Here is a 20,218-nt window from a genome sequence, read left to right as displayed (position 1 = left end):
GTTCATTAAGGGTGCATTACACAAAGAACTCATGATGGTAGAGAGTATATGCACATCACAGTAGACCACAGTCCTGGAAGTGTCAGAAATGCCAGTTTTCACCATGAAAATTGTTATAGTGAAACTGAAAATTCCATCACCAGAAAAAAAACAATAGAAATAATTTAAAAAACATCACTTGTCATTTTGTTTCCAAAGGTGAAATAAGATGGGAGAGTGGTGTTTATGTTTTATAGGTTAATGATCACAATATAGGATGTTTTTCACTCAAGTACTTAAAAAAAAAATAAACAGAAATAGAAATGAAAATCTTTTTTTTTTTTTCCTTATAGATCAAAAATCTTAAATCCGGGAAGAAATATGGGAATTGCTGAGATTACATTGAAGGTCTCCAGCAGCACCAAGGAAAGAACTCAGTCACCCAACTCTCTCTTGTATGCAACTACTACAGGTTGCTGTGTCTGTATCTGGAGTAGAACGGTGATCAGAAAAGTTAACTATTCTGTAAACAACTCCATGCAGTCCCTCCAAGTGGCCTGCTTCTTGTGTGTGCACCAAATGTCATGTTGTTCGTAAAATCATTACCAATCCAAGTCAACCAGCCTCTGAACTTTGCTACATCAGGATTTATTTGTAATCTCTATCTACAACCACAGGCATGTGTTTGAAGCAGCTATTTCTATAGCAACAATTTTACGTACAGATTAGCAGACAAAGCAGGTGTAGCGATTAAGCAGCTAAAGTCCACGCATCTGATGGAGTCCCTCTAGATTGAATATCCATTTTCACTTTCCTAGGAAGCAGCAGGAAAACCTGACTATATAAACAACTTAAGATTCTCAGTAATTGAAAATATTACTGACCCTCTTTCATTCACCTGAGAAAAACAGAATTCAGTTTGTTTTTTATGTTTATATAACTGTAATGCTGAAGAGAATAACAGAAGAGGAGCATGTTCTGTTCAGTTACCTTACATGATGCAAGCAATGAGTAAGTTTTGTCCCTTCCATTTTCTAATTTTTTGAGTCTATTTGAGACTTACAGAAACAAATTACAATAGGGATCTCCAAGATCCATTTGTATTTGACTTGACTGCTAAAATTTCAACAGTCTGTGATGTGTACTTATTTCTATTTAATAAATGGTGATTGAATTCCAGGAAATAGGACTGGATTCCCTGGTTTCTTATTCACCTGAAGTAGGTTTAAATAGACACTTCATTGCTGCACTGAAAGGCTCCTATGGCCATTTCATACCCAAGCTTTTCAGTTGTTTTTAGTGACATCAGCTACTGGGGGACAAACTCAGAGGTTAAAGATAGGCTGGTTAACTAAGGAAGAATCACTTTTTGAGTATGAAACAAAATCCAAAGGGTCTCATTTCAGAAGAGCTCCCATGGTTTTAACTGTAACTTTGATGGAGGCTTTCCACAAATGAGGCTTCCAGGTTACGTTACATATTTTCCAAGGGAAATGTAATGGAGCAGCAATATAATCTGGAGGTTATTATGCTGCTACTGCTCTGAGATAGACAATCGCAATGATTTTGGAGCAGTTATATCACCTCTGTGCTTCCATGCACTTACAGTGCAAGGTCTTCAGGGCAAGGACTACTTAAGCACTTCTTAGCTCAAGAGAGCTTCTATGTCAGCTGAAGCCTCCTCTTGCAAATGCATTAAAGTAATAAACGTTAACAGCAATTGTAAATGTAAAGTCTCTGCAAAATACTTATGGTGGAATAGACTGTTTTGCTGACATACATAAGCTCTGATTTCTATGATGGTAACACATCTGGAAAATCTGAGACTACATGTGCATGACCTTGCAAAAGTCACTTAGTTTGAGACACACGCAAAAGAAACAAAGTACATTCATCCAGGAGGAGCGAGGAGGATCCATTAACCACATCAAACATCAGAAAGCTCAGTATTAGAACAGATTAACTCTATTTGTTTAACATTATCAACAGTATTCTATACAAGACTGAGGAAATAGAATAAGTTATGGCCAATAATGCTGAAAAGCAGAGTTTGTTAACAAAAGAGCAGAATTCTTGTTCTGCATCTACTTACTAAAACTAGATACAATTTCTTTTAGAAAGATGTGTTATGTTCTAAGATCTCAAAAAATGCTTGCAGAGGTAGTTAAGTAACATCTGTTTACATCTGGGAGAGGGTAACAGGCTCATACTTTCCAACAATGCTGAAACCAACTCCCAGCCATATATTATAATGAGCTGAAGAATAAGCAGTGCAAACAATGGACACAGAAGTGTGGTGTTTGCTGTTCTCAGCAGCACTAGCATATTCCCTCATGGCGATGTTAATAGCTTTTTGCTGATCTAACATGAAACTGTAAGATCTTTTCCAACAAGCACATGTTTGCACATGTTTGCACATAAAGCAGAACACAATGCAGGCCAAACGAGTGTTATTGCTTACAGCTCTACATGATGAACTACACCCCATAAGGGCAGAGAGTACACAGGCATAGCCATACTTTGCTTTAAATCTTGGAAAAGAAACATTACAGCAACCATAACGGTACTATTGCTACCTCGTTTTGGTGAGGTAGCTGATGGATACAATTCTCTATGCGTGGTGAAAATTTCTGTAATAAAAGGCAGGTTGACTGTCTCACCACTGCTGAGGGTACATGCATAAATTGCAGTTCTGCTGCTATTTCAATGCCTTTTTGCCTCATCTCCTATCTCCTAATTTTTAACAGTACAAAACAAAAGCCAGTCAGGGTAGTAAGGACAGCTCTGAATACAGGAGATTGAACATCAAAGCTTTTTACAAAGTTGCTTTTTAAAAATAGCTTTCTCAAGCAAGAGAAAAAGATTATGAAAATTCATGCACAGTCACTTACATAACACAGGTATTATGGCAGAAGAGGGAATGCTTTTCTTCTGCTTGTGAGATACTGACCACGAGAGCAAAATGACTGGCTGGTTTGGGCTGGAGATACAGATCTATCTCAGGAACTGCTGATACCAAAACCATGAATTGAGAATGCTCCCTTTCTGCTGTTGAATACGCTTTGTCATGTCAACACGTCCTTGATAGTTTATAGAAATCATACCATAAATTAAACTCAAAAATGAGATGACAGTAGCCCCAAAAGAAAATAACAGATTCACGCCCACTTAGGGGCTAAATCACCCAGTGCACAATTTTAAAAAGAGCTTTTGTAACAGATATTTGAGTGGCTAAAATAAAGACAAATATCAATTAAATTAACATAAGAATATAACATTCTGAAATAGACAAAAACCAGCCATTTCTTTAAAATATCTTAACTAATATGTACTATATAACTATATACATATAATATATAATATTATATATATATTTATATAATATATACATTAAATGTAGACTTGGAATAAAAGAATCCTATGAAACAGGAATCAAGCACAGATACATTTCTGCTATTGCTTGTATTCCTTCCTTCCCACAGCAACCTTCCCTCAGTTTAGCTCTAGCTATATAACCCCAGGATAAACATAAGACAAACAGTTTCATTTTTGCCGATATCAAGACAAAGGTAACAAAATCCTTATTTCACAGGATTTGGCATTCAGCATTAAAAATAAATGCAACACTGCATAATATTTCACAAAAGCATGCAGATTTCTAGGTATACCAAATGCATCAAGAAGTGTCAACAGTTACCCCTCCCTCCAAGTAAACCTTTAAAAACAGGAATTAAAATTACAACAGAAAGACAATAATCTTAAAATAAGGATAAGAAATTACTGAGAAAATCTTCATATTATACCCATATTGCTGGATTGCTTTTCCGCCTCATTTTTCTCTCCACAAAGTTTGCATGACGCATGCTAAATGAACCATCTGTAAATCCACATTTTTTCCAGCCTGTTTTGTCATCAGCTCTCCGGGATCCTATTCTGCAATTCTCCTCCCCTCTTCCCCAAACACTTCCACCACTGCTGTTGCAGAGGCTGGCGGCTCCTACAGCATAATGCAGCTTTCAGTAACTATGGCAGCGATAGCTCTGTGCTGAGGCAGAATGCTTTCTGCAACAAAATCTTAAGGCTCAGCTAGAGAAACTCAAGTGGGGGGGGGGAAAAAAAAAGAAAAAAAAAGAAAAAGCAAGGAATACTTGCTAAAAGCTGAGATTTGCCATTTTCCTAAAGAAATCAGTCAGATCATCAGTCAGGTTAGCACATCCATCCTTCTCTGTCTGCCTGACAGAGTCAAGTCTTTTTTTCTTTTTACTGATGATTTTTTCCAGAGAAAGAAGAGTTAATAATAAAGCAGACAAAAAAGATATTGGCAAGGCATTTTGCACATTTGCAAATCCCAGCACTGAGAGCAATCACAAGTCAGGGTTACAGCCTATCCTCTGATACACATTCCCCCCTTGCTCCGTCCTCTCCTCCTCCCTCTACACGTGTCCAACCCAGGGCCCTTCCCGCAGGGCCTCAGCATCACACAGCAGCAAGCATCACACAGCACAGGACTGGCAAAGACTGTGTGCATTTGCTTCTGCCTATCACTGTGGCTCAGACCTCTCTCTCCTCCTTCCCTAAAGCAAAGGGAAGAATCATGAAGGAGCTCTGAAGCAATGCTGCTCACACAATTCAAAGCAAAAGTTGGGTGGTGAGGGTCAGGAGATGGAAATGAGAAATCAGTAACAACTGCCAGCAGTCAGAAATCTTAGGAAATAAGGGACATTTAGAAATATGCACAGAAGAATCCCCTTTAAGTAAAGTCACCACCAGATAAAATATCACTCAGATTTTCAGTTAGCAGGTTTGCTTACAGGTTTGTTTTGTTTCATTTTTTAGCTCTCTCACAAAGAAACTTCTTTTTGCTTCACTTAATCCCCCCAAACCAACAGAAAAGTAACGACTCAGTTAAGGCAGTCCTTTAAATATGCTTCTAAAGCAGTCCTGTCTTTGACAAGAAGTTGCACAAGAGACAGACACACTTGATTAAAGGTCACTGCTGCATTGTTAAATTCCAATTCAGCTGTAACTACAATCTATCACAGATTTTCCCGTTATGATTTCCGCTATATATAGAACCAGTTCCCCTGCTAAACCAGTATTTTAAAATTTGCACTATTTTGCTGCAAGTTGTGGAGCTACTGTTATTGACAGTGAATTTCTTTGTGAAATATATTTGAGTAAGGGTTGCAAAAGACTTTTTTAACTTGTATTTGTAGGGCACTTGGAAATTCTCAAGTGTTAGTAAGAACACTGACATTATTTTTACAAGAACAAGAGGACATTTTAAGTGTACCACAGTAGCATGAAAGTTCTGTTGTGCTCCCCAGTATCAAATGCTTTATTTAGAGATACTCTTTCCTGTCCTTTCCTTTCCCACATTCTTATGTTTTGCTTTTGTCTTGTATTTTCAGGAGAAGACATTTTCCAACTTTATTATCTACTATTATGTGGTGATGCTGTCATTTGATCATTGTTGCCAGCCACAACTTTCCATGTGATTGCTTGCTGACAGCGAGCATCAAAAACATGCAGCACAGGGGCTCTTACAAGTAGGGTATACGAGCAAGCAGACAAGGAACAAGTACAACAAATCCTATCATTTTTCAAGGAAATTTTCATGCTTAAAGTTTAAATATTTGGGCTTAACAGTAAAAATTTGTTCTCTACCGTTTTTGAAAATATATTTAGAGCTTGAATTGGTAATTCAATCCAATGAAAGCAGATGAGCAAAATATTGTAATATTACTGGCAGCACAGGAGATGAGATTTTAAGTAATGATTATAATAAAATGTATGTCCATATATTCTGAAATAAAAACTCCAGAAGAAACCAAAATACCATCAGTTGCTGATGAAAGATTTCTAAATGCACAGAAGCCCAACAATTTCAGAAAGATTTTTGTGCATAACTGTCATCCTGCTTTGTATGAATTGACCATGTTGTATGCTAGGACTTCTTGTTAGGACTCTTCCATAGAGCCATTTTCTTCTCACCAGCAGAGAACTCAATTAGCCTAAAGAAATTCTGATATACTAATGAGTATTTACAGTACCTCATACTGATATCAAATTTATTGTAAATCCCACTGTAGTTGTGGTTTTAAAATATGGGCTACATGCCTATGATTAAGCTGCAAGTAGAGATTCTTGTTTGTGATAAAGTCAAATTAAAGCTTAGAGCCTAGTTTGCTTCTTCTGGAGGAAATCAGTGTAGAGTAAGAGAAAGGCAAAGCTAGAGGGACCAAAATATTCAGCATGATTTAGACGTATCTTACCTTATTTCTGGAGAACACTTTTTTTCTTTACAGTTTGTACATTTTTTACTGTAAATATAAAAGTAGGAAATTACAAAGATGTTCAAAGAGAAGGCAAGAAAACTTCACTGAATACTTTAAACACAGAGATGATGTTATCATTTTGAGTATAAGAATGTTCTAAGATGCAGACTGGTAGCAGCTGGGAAAGCATATATGAACTATTAAGAGTGTGTGTGTTTCTGCGAAATACACATACAGCTTACCCCATTCTTTTATAATTCCTCTAAGTACCTCCCTGACTGAGACAAGACACTGGGCTAGGTGGATTTTTTTTTTTTTTTTTTTTTACTGCTTCAGCAAATAAGCACACTGTGTAGTTCATTGAGTGCTATATTAGTGTTTATAACGTACCTCACATTTTTAGTACTTGACATTGACTTTGCAAAGGCCAGACATTTTGAATGACTTTTTACCTCACTTTATTCTCATATTACTGATCCTAGGCTGTATTTCTTAATCATAACTCCCTCCATGAGCACAACTATTTGTCCAAACAGAGAGGGGCTTGCTGGTTATTTTAAGGGAAGACCAAGTGCATCAATTCAGCTTGCCTTTGCCGAAAGAATTACTCAAGGGAAAAAAAATATCATTGGATTACATCAAGTGAAAGAAAATTAATTTAGACATAGGCTACAGCTTAATTCTCTAATAGATGGACATTCATGAAGGCAATACAGTAATGTTTCTAATTTTTAGTGAAGTAATCATTTGAAACACTTGGGATAAGTCTCAGGTAAAGTTATATTATGTAATATGTGTAGCCCTGTCCAAACAGTTGAAAATCTGATCAACACAAAAGAACCTGTTACTTGAACAGAGTCTGAAAAAAACAATCAGAACTATTCTTTAGTTTTGTCAGGTTAAAAAGGGCAAAATAAGTGCAATGCTTTGCTAAGCTGTTTACAAGACTTTCAGATTTCTGTATGTGTATCTAGGACCTAGTTCTATAACAAATGCTCCACTGCTGATGTTTAAACCCATGTAATGATTGGCGTGGTATCTATGGTATCTACTTCTGAGATAATTAGAAAAGCTGTTATTCTTACATGGCTTTTTAAAATTTAACTGAAAGAAATAAATATCAAATACCATTTTGTACAGAAAATACCACTGCAGCAAATGAAAAAAATAAGTGCAGAGATTAGGTAAGTTAAAGAGAGCACATATAAACACACTACCCAAGGTGGAAAGCAAGCCACTTGAATAGAAGGATGAAGAGATGTTCAAAACAGGGAAAACATTTTATGCTCATAAAAACAAGATGAGATACTTCCCCAGAAAAAGATAAGATTCCCAGTATGTAACCACACAAAAACACACTAGCAAGAAGCAGAACTATCAACAGATATGAATGAGAAGATGGCTGTTTCTTGCCTTTGACAGGTCAATTGAATGTGCCAGGCTGAGAGAAATTAAAAAAGAAAAAAGAACCCAATTACATTTAGTTCTCCTACACTCTTACAATATTACACACCAAAATACAGGAGGTATCTTAATTCATTTCCCTGATATATCTGAATCTATTACCACTGTCTTTACCACACCAATACTTTCCTTTCAGAAAGCCTCTCTCAAGAAAAGCATACACTAGATGTTGTGGATGTGAGCAGCTCTTCAACACTTTGGAAGCAGCCTATGCCTTATTTACACCTCAGTTTAAAAAAAAAAACAATAACTCTCAATTGCCCTCTGAGATGAAGAGATTGATATTACTTGGACTACAGGGAATTTATAAATCAAACAAATCTTATTTTCAAAACAAATTAGCAGGAAAAGTGAATTGATAATCACATTGGATAAAGTGATTCAGTTTGAGAAAGTCCTTTTGTGCACTGAAGAATATTGCAAAAATTATAGATTAGCTTGTAAACAAAAAAAACATAATACACATGTGCAAGTGAACTGAATTAAGACTGCCTGACAGTCTCAATCAAAGCATTTTCTTAATTGCACGTTAATATTCATTGTGCATCAATAAATATTTCTTGAAGTGTACTGGTTGAATATCCTAACATTTTTAAATTGGTAATTTAGCTAATGCATTTTCCTGGACAGTTTTATTTGGTTCTGACCAGTTGAAAACATGATTGGACTTACTCTATGTACAATTCAGTTACACCTGAACAAAGTCCTTGTTTCTGATGTTATATCAAAGGAGAAATAGCTTTGTTTTATATTTTCAAACTTACTTTTGAAGAGAAGAAAGGATATAATGAGTAGAATGAGTGTGACTTCCATCTAAGTTGAGCCAGTCCAAAGCTCCACAGCTCAAAATAGGTGGGACATCATTAATCTAAGCATATAAGAACAGAGAGGAAAAAAAAATATATCACAGCAATCCAGGAAGTTCCAACATATCAGTCATACTGTTGCTGTTAAGTGCTGCATGCCATGCTGTATAATATGCAGCATATGCATAATAACATCTCCCAAGTGAGCTTACAATCACACTTACAGTTCTGCTTAGTCTTTAGTAGTCTGTAAAGTTGTTAAGAATTGGTTACTGAGGACGCCAATTCTTGCAACTCTACTTTAATGTAGTGCATGTTGTATTAATCAAGAAATAAAGGATGAAGGCAAATTGAAGTTAAGCCTTTTATCTCAGCCACAGAAGGGAGTACAAAAGGACAGTAGAGAGTACAAAATGTCAGTATGTAAAATACTGTTTTAAAAGGAAGTTTATTGCCAGTATCATTTATATGATTATGTCTTAAAATCAGAAAATCTACTTTTTCTTTCTTTAGGGGGAGAGGGAGATATTTAAATAGCTGAGCAAATAGTATCCTGCAGCAGTCAGTTCTTGTGGTTACTGTAACAATAAATATTTAATCTATTTCCAGTGTATGTAAGAATTAAAAGTCTTCTGGCCTAACAACACTCAAACACTTAATCCTGAAAATTTTCCATTTCTGTTAGTACGTCTTATTAAGGATGGTGAAAAGACAGCATATAGGGAGTAATTCAGAGAATTATCAAAAATGGAAAGACTCTAAATTGGCTTCTTCACAGCAGTCTTCTGCCTTTAGGATTCGATCCCACTGTAGTTATGACTAGTAACAGGAAACGCTAAATTATTCAAGGGATCTGCATCTTCATTTGATAAGTGCATCTGAATGAAGAAACGGTGTCCTCCAACAAAGCTTATGTTACTATAGGCCATTAGGTGCAGGAAATGAAGTCAGCAAACTTGATAATGTTAAGAAATATTACCTTTCTCAGGCACCCTTTTTAGATGGAAAATAAAAAGGAAAATCAATAAGAATCAGGAAATCAGTGGAGAATTAGAAAAGAAAAATGCAGATCCTTAGAACTTACTGATCTTCTTTGCCTTAAGACAGCAGCTTCTGCAGGGTGATTGAATCTAAATTTATGAGACTTGCCCAGGACAACAAGGGCCCCTGTGAACAAAAATGAATTAGAAACCTACAGACATAATACAACAAACGGTACCCTGAATATTCAGAGTTTTAGACTGCTGTGTAAAGACTACTGCATATTTAAAGTACTGTAAAATATTTTGTTAAAAAAAAAAAAAGAAAAAAAGTATTCTGACCAACAACTTTCTGACATCTACAGAACAGAGAATTATTTTAAATTTGCCACCAAGGAATGGCAGTTACCGTTCTGTAATGATGGTATCCAAACTGATCATAGGGTCCTCTGCAAATCCCAACGTAGCATTAAGTTCCCCATTCCCATACTAAATACCAGCATGACTTAATACCAAAAAATAAAGCAATGCATTATCAGAAAGTTGTTTTTATACAATCCAAGTTCCCAGTAACTGCATTTTTTATTTTTTATTTCTTTAAACACGACCCTAAAACATGGTAGCCCAATACATGTCAGCTAAGCTCATTCATCATAGCCTATGACTCAATGGCTAGTATCCTTTACCCAAACACACCATGAATAAACTGAAGGTCACTTCAACCATATTATCTAATCATCAGTGGTCTGCTATTTTCCACAACACTGACTCTGACTACAGGTCTTTTCTTCTCAGAAGGCTACAAACTACTGCTTCCAAAAGTTGTCTTAATATTGTCACTTGTGTCTTTATTTTAATTCCTGTAGGTAGTTCATTTAATTGCCCCAGTCTGCAAGCTCTAGCCATCAAGCCTTGCAGTGCTAGACAGCAGTAGATTGAAAGATGTATTTTTTAGATCCGCATTAACTAGGTAAATGCTTGTCTCTAAACTCCTGAGATAGGTTGTTTATAATGTATGACTCACAGAAAAAGTAAGCCTTACCTTGTGACAGACGGCATGATCCAGTGACTTCACATCCATTCACAGTGCAGTATGCTCCTTGCAGTGGTCGTAATGTCACAATCCCACAGTTGTTGTCTATCATACAATGGTCCTTTTCAATCCACTGCCCCTTCAAAACTAGAATGTATACCTGATTTTATTTCATCTGTTTGAGGGGTCAGGTATCCTGTATCTTCCTTAAGATTGGAGTGCCACATGGTTTTACCCTATGACTGCATACTTCATACCTCAAAGAACTGTCTCACTTTCAGAAAAAGGACAGCCCATTGTCATTGTTGATTGTTAGCCCAATTCCAAATCATAAAAAAAGCTGGATTGAAAACAGAATTATCTTTCAAAATATTTCCTGTTCTGGAAAACCATAAGCTGCTTTCTGATTTGTAAGCTAGTGTGCAAATTCCTCCTAATGCTATTATAGCATTTATTGGTTATAATCTTACTAATACAAAACAAAATTTTGAAACAAAGTTGGAGTTCCAGAAAGCGCCTTATTTCAGTATAAAGTTTTGATCTGTATAATTATTATCTTGAGATTCTTACTGTTAAAAATAAGGAGCAAATGAAACAAACAAAAAAATATTCTGAGTAATTTACACTTTCTATCTAAAGTACACTCAAAATGCGTTTCAACTCTCCTAGGACAGAATATCGTGATCACCTATGCTGCTAGTTTAAGAGAGCATATATATCAGGATTTAGATGTTGGACAGAGATATTTCTAAACTCTAACATAGACTTTAACATGCATGAAGAAATTGTTAAAGATACCTCAGTCACTTCCACTGACTTTCTGATTTTTCAGACAGTAACAAAAAAAAAAAAACAGCAAACCAAAAAAAACCTGAAAGATCTTGGCCAACTTACATAATTATTCTTTTCTGCTTACCTTCTCCTACAAGGAGAACTGACAAATGAAAACATAAGCTAGCTATTACTCGGACAAATGTAAGCCTCTTGTTTCAACCTGAGCATATGATAAAATAATCTGTAATATGATTCTCTTACCAATGTCTTGATCTTGGTCTGAATCGCTCCTTCCAATTTTGGTTGTTCCTTCCTAAAATAAAAAAAATAATTAATATAATAAGTCAGTTACCAAGGATGAATTCTATAGAAGGATTAAAACCTCTGGTACAAAATCTTAGCAAATATTTGAAAAAAAAATAACCTCTCAGTTCTGGAGCAAACTTTACACATAATACTTTGTCTGCTATAACGATGCAACTAGCTCTTATCCTGCTGCTATGTCAGCTTCTATTATGACTCCAGTAGATGGAGTAACCCTCAGTACATAATTTTTGGAACATGCTGAAGACAAATATTTTGAACATGAACACATATTCTGATGCTTTGAACTTTTATAGTGAGCTGTATTTTTTTTATTTTTTTTATTTTTTTACAGAAATGAGATCATTTTATTACAATTAATTACTCACATATGAAGAAAGAAGTCACAATGTGATTATTCAGTTAACCAGGATTTTTTTAGATTTCGCAATTAAAAAAAAAATCAAAATATTAAAGTAACTGAATTTAAGTTTTATAAAGGAACAATAAGACAGAGACTATGAATTCATCAAAGTATTCATTACTGGAGAACTTCTTCCAAACTGTAAATGACATCTATAAAAAAGCCTTCTTGTTAATTAAGATATGTGGATATGTGCCCAAACCTGAACAATAAATAACTTCATAGGAAAGAACTGCCCAGAAACAAGTCTCAAGAACCAGCAGATCAAAACCTTTCAGCAAGTGATGAAAGAAAGACAGTATTTTTATGTTTCAGTTCAAATACCAATAACGTCACGTCATTTAATTATTACTATGAGAATAAACTATTAGTAAAGGCAACAAATTTAACACCTGTATAGTATATTCTGTTACTGATTTCTGTCTTTTTTCTTAGGAAAACAAAGCAAGATCACTTCCTAGAGCTGAACAGACACTATACTTGATGATTATAAACTGACTATTCTACACATTCTGAAACAACTCCGTAAGTCATCTTTAAATTAATCATGGTCATTAAACAATTTGATTTCCATATTCTCAAGAGAATAAATTGAATATGGTTTCTGCTCCAAGCATATTATAGCCTAGATTAAAGCTGAAACAAGAAGCAATAACTGGAAGCCTCAAAACTAGAAAAGGGAAGTTGTGCATTAGTGTAAGATAATACAGTTATGGGTAATTACAAATAAATCATACTGATTTCTTGTATTTGAGGTCAAGAGCACAAATACCTTTCAGTTCCTCACATAGCTTGGATCTCTGAACAGCGAGGAACTGAACAAACAAATCCCTCTGCTACAAATCACACTGAGACCTCCATCCTTGCTGGAGGGGCTGACAGCTACATTATGACCAGTTTCCATGCTTTGGGGGGAGTGTCAGCTTAACATGCAGCAGACTCAACCACCAAATAACCACCTGTAGAAAACCATATAATCCATTTGGCTTCTGACTTACCTCACAAAACCAAGTGAGCTAGCACCACATGATTTATGCAAAGAGAGTAAATTAACTCCCAAATCACGTTTCATCAATTCTCTTACTGACTAAGCAAGGAGATAGTTATTATCTTACCAGATGAATCTTTTATACAATATTCTAAAATAACTTTCTTGTAATACAATTTAATTCGGCTCTGTACTATAGCTGTATTGATTTGTGAAATTCACAACAGTTAAATGCATCCCAATCAGCAGAGTGAATTTAGATGAGCTTAGGTACAACTGAAAACTGCAGCTGAGAGCAAGGAGGCATACAGCATGCAAGCCAACTAACTAAAGTTGAAGACAAAAGCAAACCAACTAGCCACAAATAAGACCTATTTCAAGTTTCTTCTAATGCTACTGAGCTAATAATTTAAATATTGATACTCTTTCCTAATTTAATATCGACTAGTCTATCTAAAAATAAATAAATAAATTGAAAGGCATATGATTCAGAATAAATGATTGCATAAGTAATCATACGTAAGTAATTTTATGTTGTTTTTCTCTTCTGGCAGTGTTTCCTGACTAAGGGTAGAATTCCCACTGCAAATTAGAGTAGCATAATGAGGGAGATTACTTCCTTCAGTTTTGGGAGTACTCCAAAAGTTTGTGAAAAATCTTCTAAAACAATGAAAACAAATCCCATATTTTTAAGATAATTTAATCTATAGAAAAAATGGGTGTTTTTGTTAATGAAAGCCAGAAAAAAGGAACGGAACCTAAGAAAGGTTCATTAAGCACAGTACAGTGGATTAGTGCAATTAACATGAGAATAACAAAAAAAATAGAAGAGTAACACAATGTCTGTTATGCATGATCTGAAGACAGATGCCATGATTTTTCACAAGCAAAAAGTAAAGTTCTGTTATACACTGAAGTCCTTATATGTAAGGAACCCACTAGTGTTTTACCTTCTTGCTGTTCAGATGAAGGTAATAGACACCAGGGTCTAAAAGATGCAAAGCACAAAGAAAAGAAAAGGCAGCATCTAGAAGCAAAGAAAGAGGGAACAAAGATGTTAGTCTGACAGAGACTCTGCCTAATAACCTAGATGACCCTTCAAACTAGGCTTATTTATCAAAATTAATACCCTTAAATTACTTCAGATGATGTTAAAATTACTATGTAAAAATATCTATTGTTTCCAAACTGCACATAATGGAAAAACTTTTAAGTGATAGCAGTTACTTTGAATAAACATTTAATGTTAATGATGGAGTAGTAAAGCTTAAGCATGTTGATCAGCACTGAATGTTATTACTTGTTTCTTCATTATAACCTGGTACAATTCCTTTGTGCAGGCATGAGAAAAATCAATAATAACGTTTGTTTTTCAACATAATAAAGAGTAGTATGATTTCTGTTTCAAACATTTGTTGCTGTTTTTTAAGAAGAAAAAAATACAGTGTCCACAAACTATATCAAGTACCACAGAACCTAGCCTGGGATTCAGTCATTTTTATTACCAGACAGATACATGACAAGATCAATTTCACAAGACAACGACATCTAATGCATTTTTTGCTAACAAGTGCGCCTCTGAAAATGCGTTTCTCCATCATTTATTTTAATGTTAAACAGCATCAATATTTTCACAACTTCTGTTTATTTAAACAACTTAAAAAAACTAAAGCTCAGCTTAATGTTTAGCCCTGACTAAAAAGAAAAACTCTGAAACTATTAGACCAAGTCACTCACATCTTATACCGCAACCTAGAGGAATATATACATGATGTTATGAAAAATTACTGGTAAAAAAAGTCTCTTAAAAGAGTAGCTACACAGAAAAGCAGATTCTACGAAGACAGGATTTCCACCTGACCCCAGAAAATAACCAGTCAAACAGAATCACGATTAATTTGCATTCAAGCTACCCATGTGGAATCTATTTCATGAAAACAGCAACAGCTACAAACAGCAGTCATTGCCAAATTGATCCTGTCAAAGTTTACTTTTATATTTGAGCTACAGTTACACAAATATTCCAGTCCTGAGTATACAAGCATCTACTAAAATCTGGACCAGTAATTCTGGTATACTTTAGGCACCATCATTTACATTTACAGAGATGCACACCCATCTTCTTGCTTTGCGGGCAAATTACTAATGCCTAATTTGGATACTTTACTTCACTTACCACACGTTATTGCATGCACATTATCATTTGTGCATGCATTCATAAAAAGTAAAGTTACTATTCCATATATGAATTCTCCTCCACTTCCATTTTCATATGTTCTTTTCTGCTGCTGTTTTCATTTTATCTGAGTATTTGTTCTTTCTGTGGATTGTAGTCTCTTCTTTTTGCTAACTTTTGTTGTAATGCCACCTTAGCCACACTCCGTTTTGCAAATAAAACATGTTTTTAAATTCAAAGGAAAAACAAAACAACGGATAATATCTCACCCTGAGATGATACAGCACCACTCCTGTACTGAGGATATCATCATCCATTGCCATTAGATGAGGTAAATTGGAGTCTATTGTTACTCCAGCTTTTTCTTTGTTGATGTCCACACTGTATTCTTCCATGATTGCCTTCCTGTCCATCCACTTACTTGTCCAGTCTTTGGTCAGTTGCTCAATCTTTGAGGAGAATAGGAGAGGAAATAATTTCATTTACTAAGTAGTTGAATTTTTCTCATTCATAAATGTTCTAACTGAATGTTTCTGTGGCAACAAAACCTGGGAAGGAACTACTGCCAACTACTGAACTAGATTAATCCATTGAAAACTCATTCCCAAAATATCAGAAAGATATATGATCATGATAGCTACTTAATTTGCCTGTCCTGACAAGCTTGAGCAAATCTTATAACCAGAGACTCCAAAATCTCTCTGCATCTCTGGTGAATAAGGTAGAAATTTGATGACTGCACAATAGTTTCCTTTAATTAAATTGGAGGAGTTTAATCTTAATCTTGGAAGACAAAAGATTTGTATAATGAATTATTGTGATACACGTAGACAGTTTTCAAATAAGTAATAGACAGTGCAGACCTAGTAATATGCAGTGAACAGTATCATCCCATCAAGGACACAAGAGGCTCTCACCACTAATTGGTAGAGAACATGCAACATACACAATACGGATGACTGTTTCCTGCATTTTCAGAGCAAACAAGAAAGGATTAATGCAAAAACATTTTCATTATTGTCTCAAAACAATGGCAATACTATCCCTCCCAGCCCTCTGGAATGGGAGAAAGTTACAGGTGGCTCATACACACCTTCATCTCATTCTGAAGGACCAGTTCAGTGAGATTTCCATCCCTGTCATCACTCCAAGGACTGGAATTCCTCTGTTCAAACAACAGTCACAGAGATCTAAGGGTTGGTTTCCTTATTCACCACTGGCAAGCATGTTCTTTCCAGATTTCAAGGTGAATTCAGGAAAAAGGACAAAATATACAGACATTCAATGATGCCTACTCCTCTGTAAATATTGCATGCAAATTCTGGGGGAGCGCAGGTGAAAGAGCATTAACAGAGGGATTTCTATGTACAGAATTCCTGTGGTTCCCATGTCTTTTAGGAAAATAGGCTCCCTATAACATGGGAAGCCAAGATACTACTATTATTCCAAAGACAAAACCATAAAGAATGCCAGCTGCATTGTTATGACTTAGAGACTCACACCCTCTTTCAGGAGACAGAGTGCACAGACAGATTGAAGCCTCCAAACTGCTGTTGAAGTTCACTAGTTTACATTTTTGGGAAAGAGGATTGTAATTAATCTTGCAAGGAAGTTACATCAGTGATTAGTACTCTGCGTTGCCTTCATGCTTTGCTCCTACAGAAAAAAATGCTTAAATTTCAAGGTATTTCTGGACAACAAAGCCAGCCAACTCCACAAAAGGCAACAAGAAAATCCTTCCAAATAATCACGCAGCTGCTTATACTTCAGGATTATTGATATTATGCCAGAAACAAAGGAGAAATGACAAAAATGCTGTTAGTCTTGTAATCATCACAAAACGATGAAGATTAGATGAAACTAAGGCATTGAAAGCACCATTAAAGCTACAATTGGGAAGCATTCCTACGTACCAGCTCAAAGCTCATCAGCAAAGTTTTCAATCTATCAATTTCTTCTCGCAGTTCTCTTATCAGTTTTACATTTGCATCCTGAAACATTGAGACAAAGATCCTAGGAAAACCATTCTTAAAAAATTCTAGCTAATGAAAGTGATGCAGAGCCAGAAAGAGATTAAAACAGGCAAACTCACAACAATATTGCTCTGCTACAGACTCAGGGGTTGGTGAATCTTTGTAACTCCACCAATATTAAGGAAAAAGAGTAAGCATGCATTGTCATAGTCATTCAAAAAGAATAAAGATGGAAATAGAAGGGACAGATATGAAAAATATATAGTAGGTGTGATATTCTAAATTATTTAAGCTACAGGGAAGCAAATAAATGATTTCTGTAATAACCAGTTACCTATTTAACCTATTAACCTGTATTTCTGTAATAACCAGTCACCTGTTTAACTCCAGTTAGCATGAGAAAAACAGGTATGAATTTTATTCAGAGAGTAGATATACTGAAGAAAACTTAAAAGACGTACACAATTAAACTGAACAAGAATGAAAAGCAGAACTCAGGGCCTCACCTCATTCACTCTGGGCTTGTTAATAATATTTTTGGCATTTGATGCATATCTTAATGTACTCATGGTTTCATTGTAGCTGGAGCTTGCAGGAGAAATAGCTAACAAGTAGAAAGCAAATAGTGGTTTATTTAAAAGAAGTAATCAGCTTAACCAAACACTTTTTCAAAAAGCTTATATTTTTGTCGTCGTTTTTGTTTTTAAATTCTGCTTCTTTAGAAAACAAATCCAACAATACCTTTAAGGATTCATCAAGCTCATAGAGAATGACTGCACAAGGCTGTACTTATAAATGAGTATTTAATCAAAGCTGTGATATTCAAGAGACTCCCATTTTTTATTTCATTCACAATTCAAATAAAAATCCAACTTTTTATTTCCTTATGTATCCTATGAAGTATTTATGAAAATCTTTACAAGGTCAGATTCTAAGTGATGCAGCTGACTAACCTCATTGTTTGTGTTTTAGGGGTGTAATGCAGTGCAGAACTGTAAAAATTAACAGAAATCAAACTCACTGGCAATCATAATGGTCTTGGAGTTGCCGCCCAGGCTGTCCTTCAGAAGCCAGGTGAGGATGGAGTCACGATATGGAATGTATGCTGGTCTTCTGCTCCCACTGACACTGCCTGTGGAGGGGTTATCCACATGGCTGCTCTCCCCTTCACTCATTATGGTGTTTATACTCTGGCAGCTGCTGAATATCTGTGAATTTTGTGCTGAAGGAGAAATGCAAAAGTGCTCAGAAAATGGCTTATCTTCTTTTGTCAGGGCTAATTTTCTTAAATATTACAGTTTATGAAGCCCCACAGATGTTCTGATCAGATTTTATTGTAAAGATATAACACATATATGGCTGTGTACTATACTTCTATCACTACCATTGAATATAAACAATCGCTGTGCTTACCTAAAGTGGAGATGACAATTCCAAGTGTAACCAATGACTTGTTAATATTGGCACCTTCTGTAATTCGATCTTTGCAGTAGCTGGGATCAGCTCTTTCACTGAAAACACAAAAGTGTGATAAAGACACTGCAAACCAAATAAGTGCATTTAATTATTAACATACTATCCATAATAAAGCATCGTGTATTTTCCTTACAAGAAAACAGAAATAGACAGGTGTGCAATTAAAAAAAACACGTGCTTTCAACACTTTCCATGAAATAGCACTCTGGTTCAGAAAGTCCACACAATCAGCAGTGTAAGTTGTTGCTAAAGATCTACCCAGACAGTGAGATATGACAATTCTCCCATGGTAGGTAGCAGTTAAGAATAAATTCCTCTCTGCATCCCCCCCTCCCCTCTTTTCAAGCTCAGATTTCTAATTCCACTAGTAGATACTGAAAAATGCACTCAATAAGGATAAAAGCTTGAACAGAACTCAACATTAAGTGTTTGCAACAGCAGAGTATTGCTCAGGCAATTCCTTTCCAATGAAGTCCAGCGTCCAGACCAGAAGAAGAGATGACAGAGATTATTAGCACCTTGCTACTGTACACAGACTTGGACTTACTGTCACCTTACTGAAGTTTTAATATTTTTAAGGCAGTACTATCACTCTTTCCAGATAAAATTATCTTTTTGTCATTTGGTGTATTATTACCTGCCTGCAAGGTCCACTAAGTTGATCTTGCTTGCAATTTCAGAGGGTAGATTGTTCTCCAATATAGCCTGAGAAGGATAACGTAGATAAGGAAGATTATTCCTCCTAACTCATTAATGACAATAAAATAGGTGCATTCTCTTGTCTGAAATTAATTCACACTTCTGATTCTCGCTGTTGTTCTTTGTAACCTTGACTCACTCACTTTGTTCAAACCATTAACTCAACATCTTCCTCAGCTGACAGAGAAACTGCCCTCATATGTGAATTTCCTCTTGAAAAAAAAAACTTCACTGCCTAGCAACTGTGAAAGCGTTTCTTGTAGACCTTGCACAGTTACTTTCCACTGATGTATTCCAAAGGTCTTTTGTGAAACTAATGAAAAATATCCCCAAATGTTCTGTGATTACAGGATGTTAGACATGTGAGATAGAAAAGGTCTTTTGGATCACTGAAAGACTTCCCTGCCAGGAAAGGATATAATTCCTCCAGAGAAAGAGTGCATTGTCTTTGAGAGGAATGGATGCCAAGTGCTAAAGAGATGAGCACATCTGAAATGCTGGACAGATAGAAAATTTTGGTGTTAAACTAATGATATACTTCAATTAAGGATCTTAAATGAGTGTGACATAAGCAAACAATTTTTACAGCATCTTCCAGGGAATACTGCATTTCAAAGGACTGGTTAAAGCTTTAAACTGCTCTTTTTACAGCAAGTTTACAGCCACACTGCTAACTACAAGCTTGTATAAAAGAACAAGAATACTTCAGCAAACACTCAGCACAGTGTATCAGGTGGTGTAGGAAGTGTAACACATCTGCAGTGTGATCCAAAGGAAATAAGTAACAGTTTCCACCAAGATTAGTAAAATCATCACAGAACAGCGGCAACTAAACAATGCACAACACATCAAACAATGCTTTTTG

General features: G+C 35.6%; 2 protein-coding genes across 12 annotated transcripts in view; one reads left to right on the top strand and one right to left on the bottom strand.

Annotated features, from left to right (window-relative positions):
• CDAN1 (codanin 1) overlaps positions 1 to 1,168 on the top strand; it is a 58,029-nt gene extending 56,861 nt beyond the window's left edge. For all 8 annotated transcript variants that reach the window (XR_014883520.1, XR_014883518.1, XR_014883519.1 and 5 more), the window contains one exon: positions 333 to 1,168. The gene's annotated coding sequence lies outside the window, so the exon portion shown is untranslated. The remainder of the gene's footprint in view (positions 1 to 332) is intronic.
• Positions 1 to 20,218, bottom strand: part of STARD9 (StAR related lipid transfer domain containing 9) — a 95,964-nt gene that overhangs the window by 24,520 nt on the left and 51,226 nt on the right. For 3 of the 4 annotated variants that reach the window (XM_031553545.2, XM_085224851.1, XM_085224852.1), the window contains 12 exons: positions 19,292 to 19,359; positions 18,592 to 18,689; positions 18,200 to 18,400; positions 17,685 to 17,782; positions 17,119 to 17,196; positions 16,299 to 16,370; positions 15,475 to 15,654; positions 11,576 to 11,627; positions 10,550 to 10,687; positions 9,612 to 9,694; positions 8,486 to 8,589; positions 6,255 to 6,302 (listed from right to left, as the gene is read on the bottom strand). In XM_031553545.2, the coding sequence (XP_031409405.2) occupies positions 6,255 to 6,302; positions 8,486 to 8,589; positions 9,612 to 9,694; positions 10,550 to 10,687; positions 11,576 to 11,627; positions 15,475 to 15,654; positions 16,299 to 16,370; positions 17,119 to 17,196; positions 17,685 to 17,782; positions 18,200 to 18,400; positions 18,592 to 18,689; positions 19,292 to 19,359 (1,220 nt within the window). The remainder of the gene's footprint in view (positions 1 to 6,254; positions 6,303 to 8,485; positions 8,590 to 9,611; positions 9,695 to 10,549; positions 10,688 to 11,575; positions 11,628 to 15,474; positions 15,655 to 16,298; positions 16,371 to 17,118; positions 17,197 to 17,684; positions 17,783 to 18,199; positions 18,401 to 18,591; positions 18,690 to 19,291; positions 19,360 to 20,218) is intronic. The other variant, XM_085224854.1, reaches the window with a different exon arrangement.

The sequence above is a fragment of the Meleagris gallopavo genome, chromosome 5 (assembly GCF_905368555.1).
Source record: "Meleagris gallopavo chromosome 5, MGAL_WU_HG_1.1, whole genome shotgun sequence".
NCBI lineage: Eukaryota > Metazoa > Chordata > Aves > Galliformes > Phasianidae > Meleagris > Meleagris gallopavo.
Note: the sequence above shows the minus strand (reverse complement) of the source record. Positions and strands in the feature narration are given on the sequence as shown.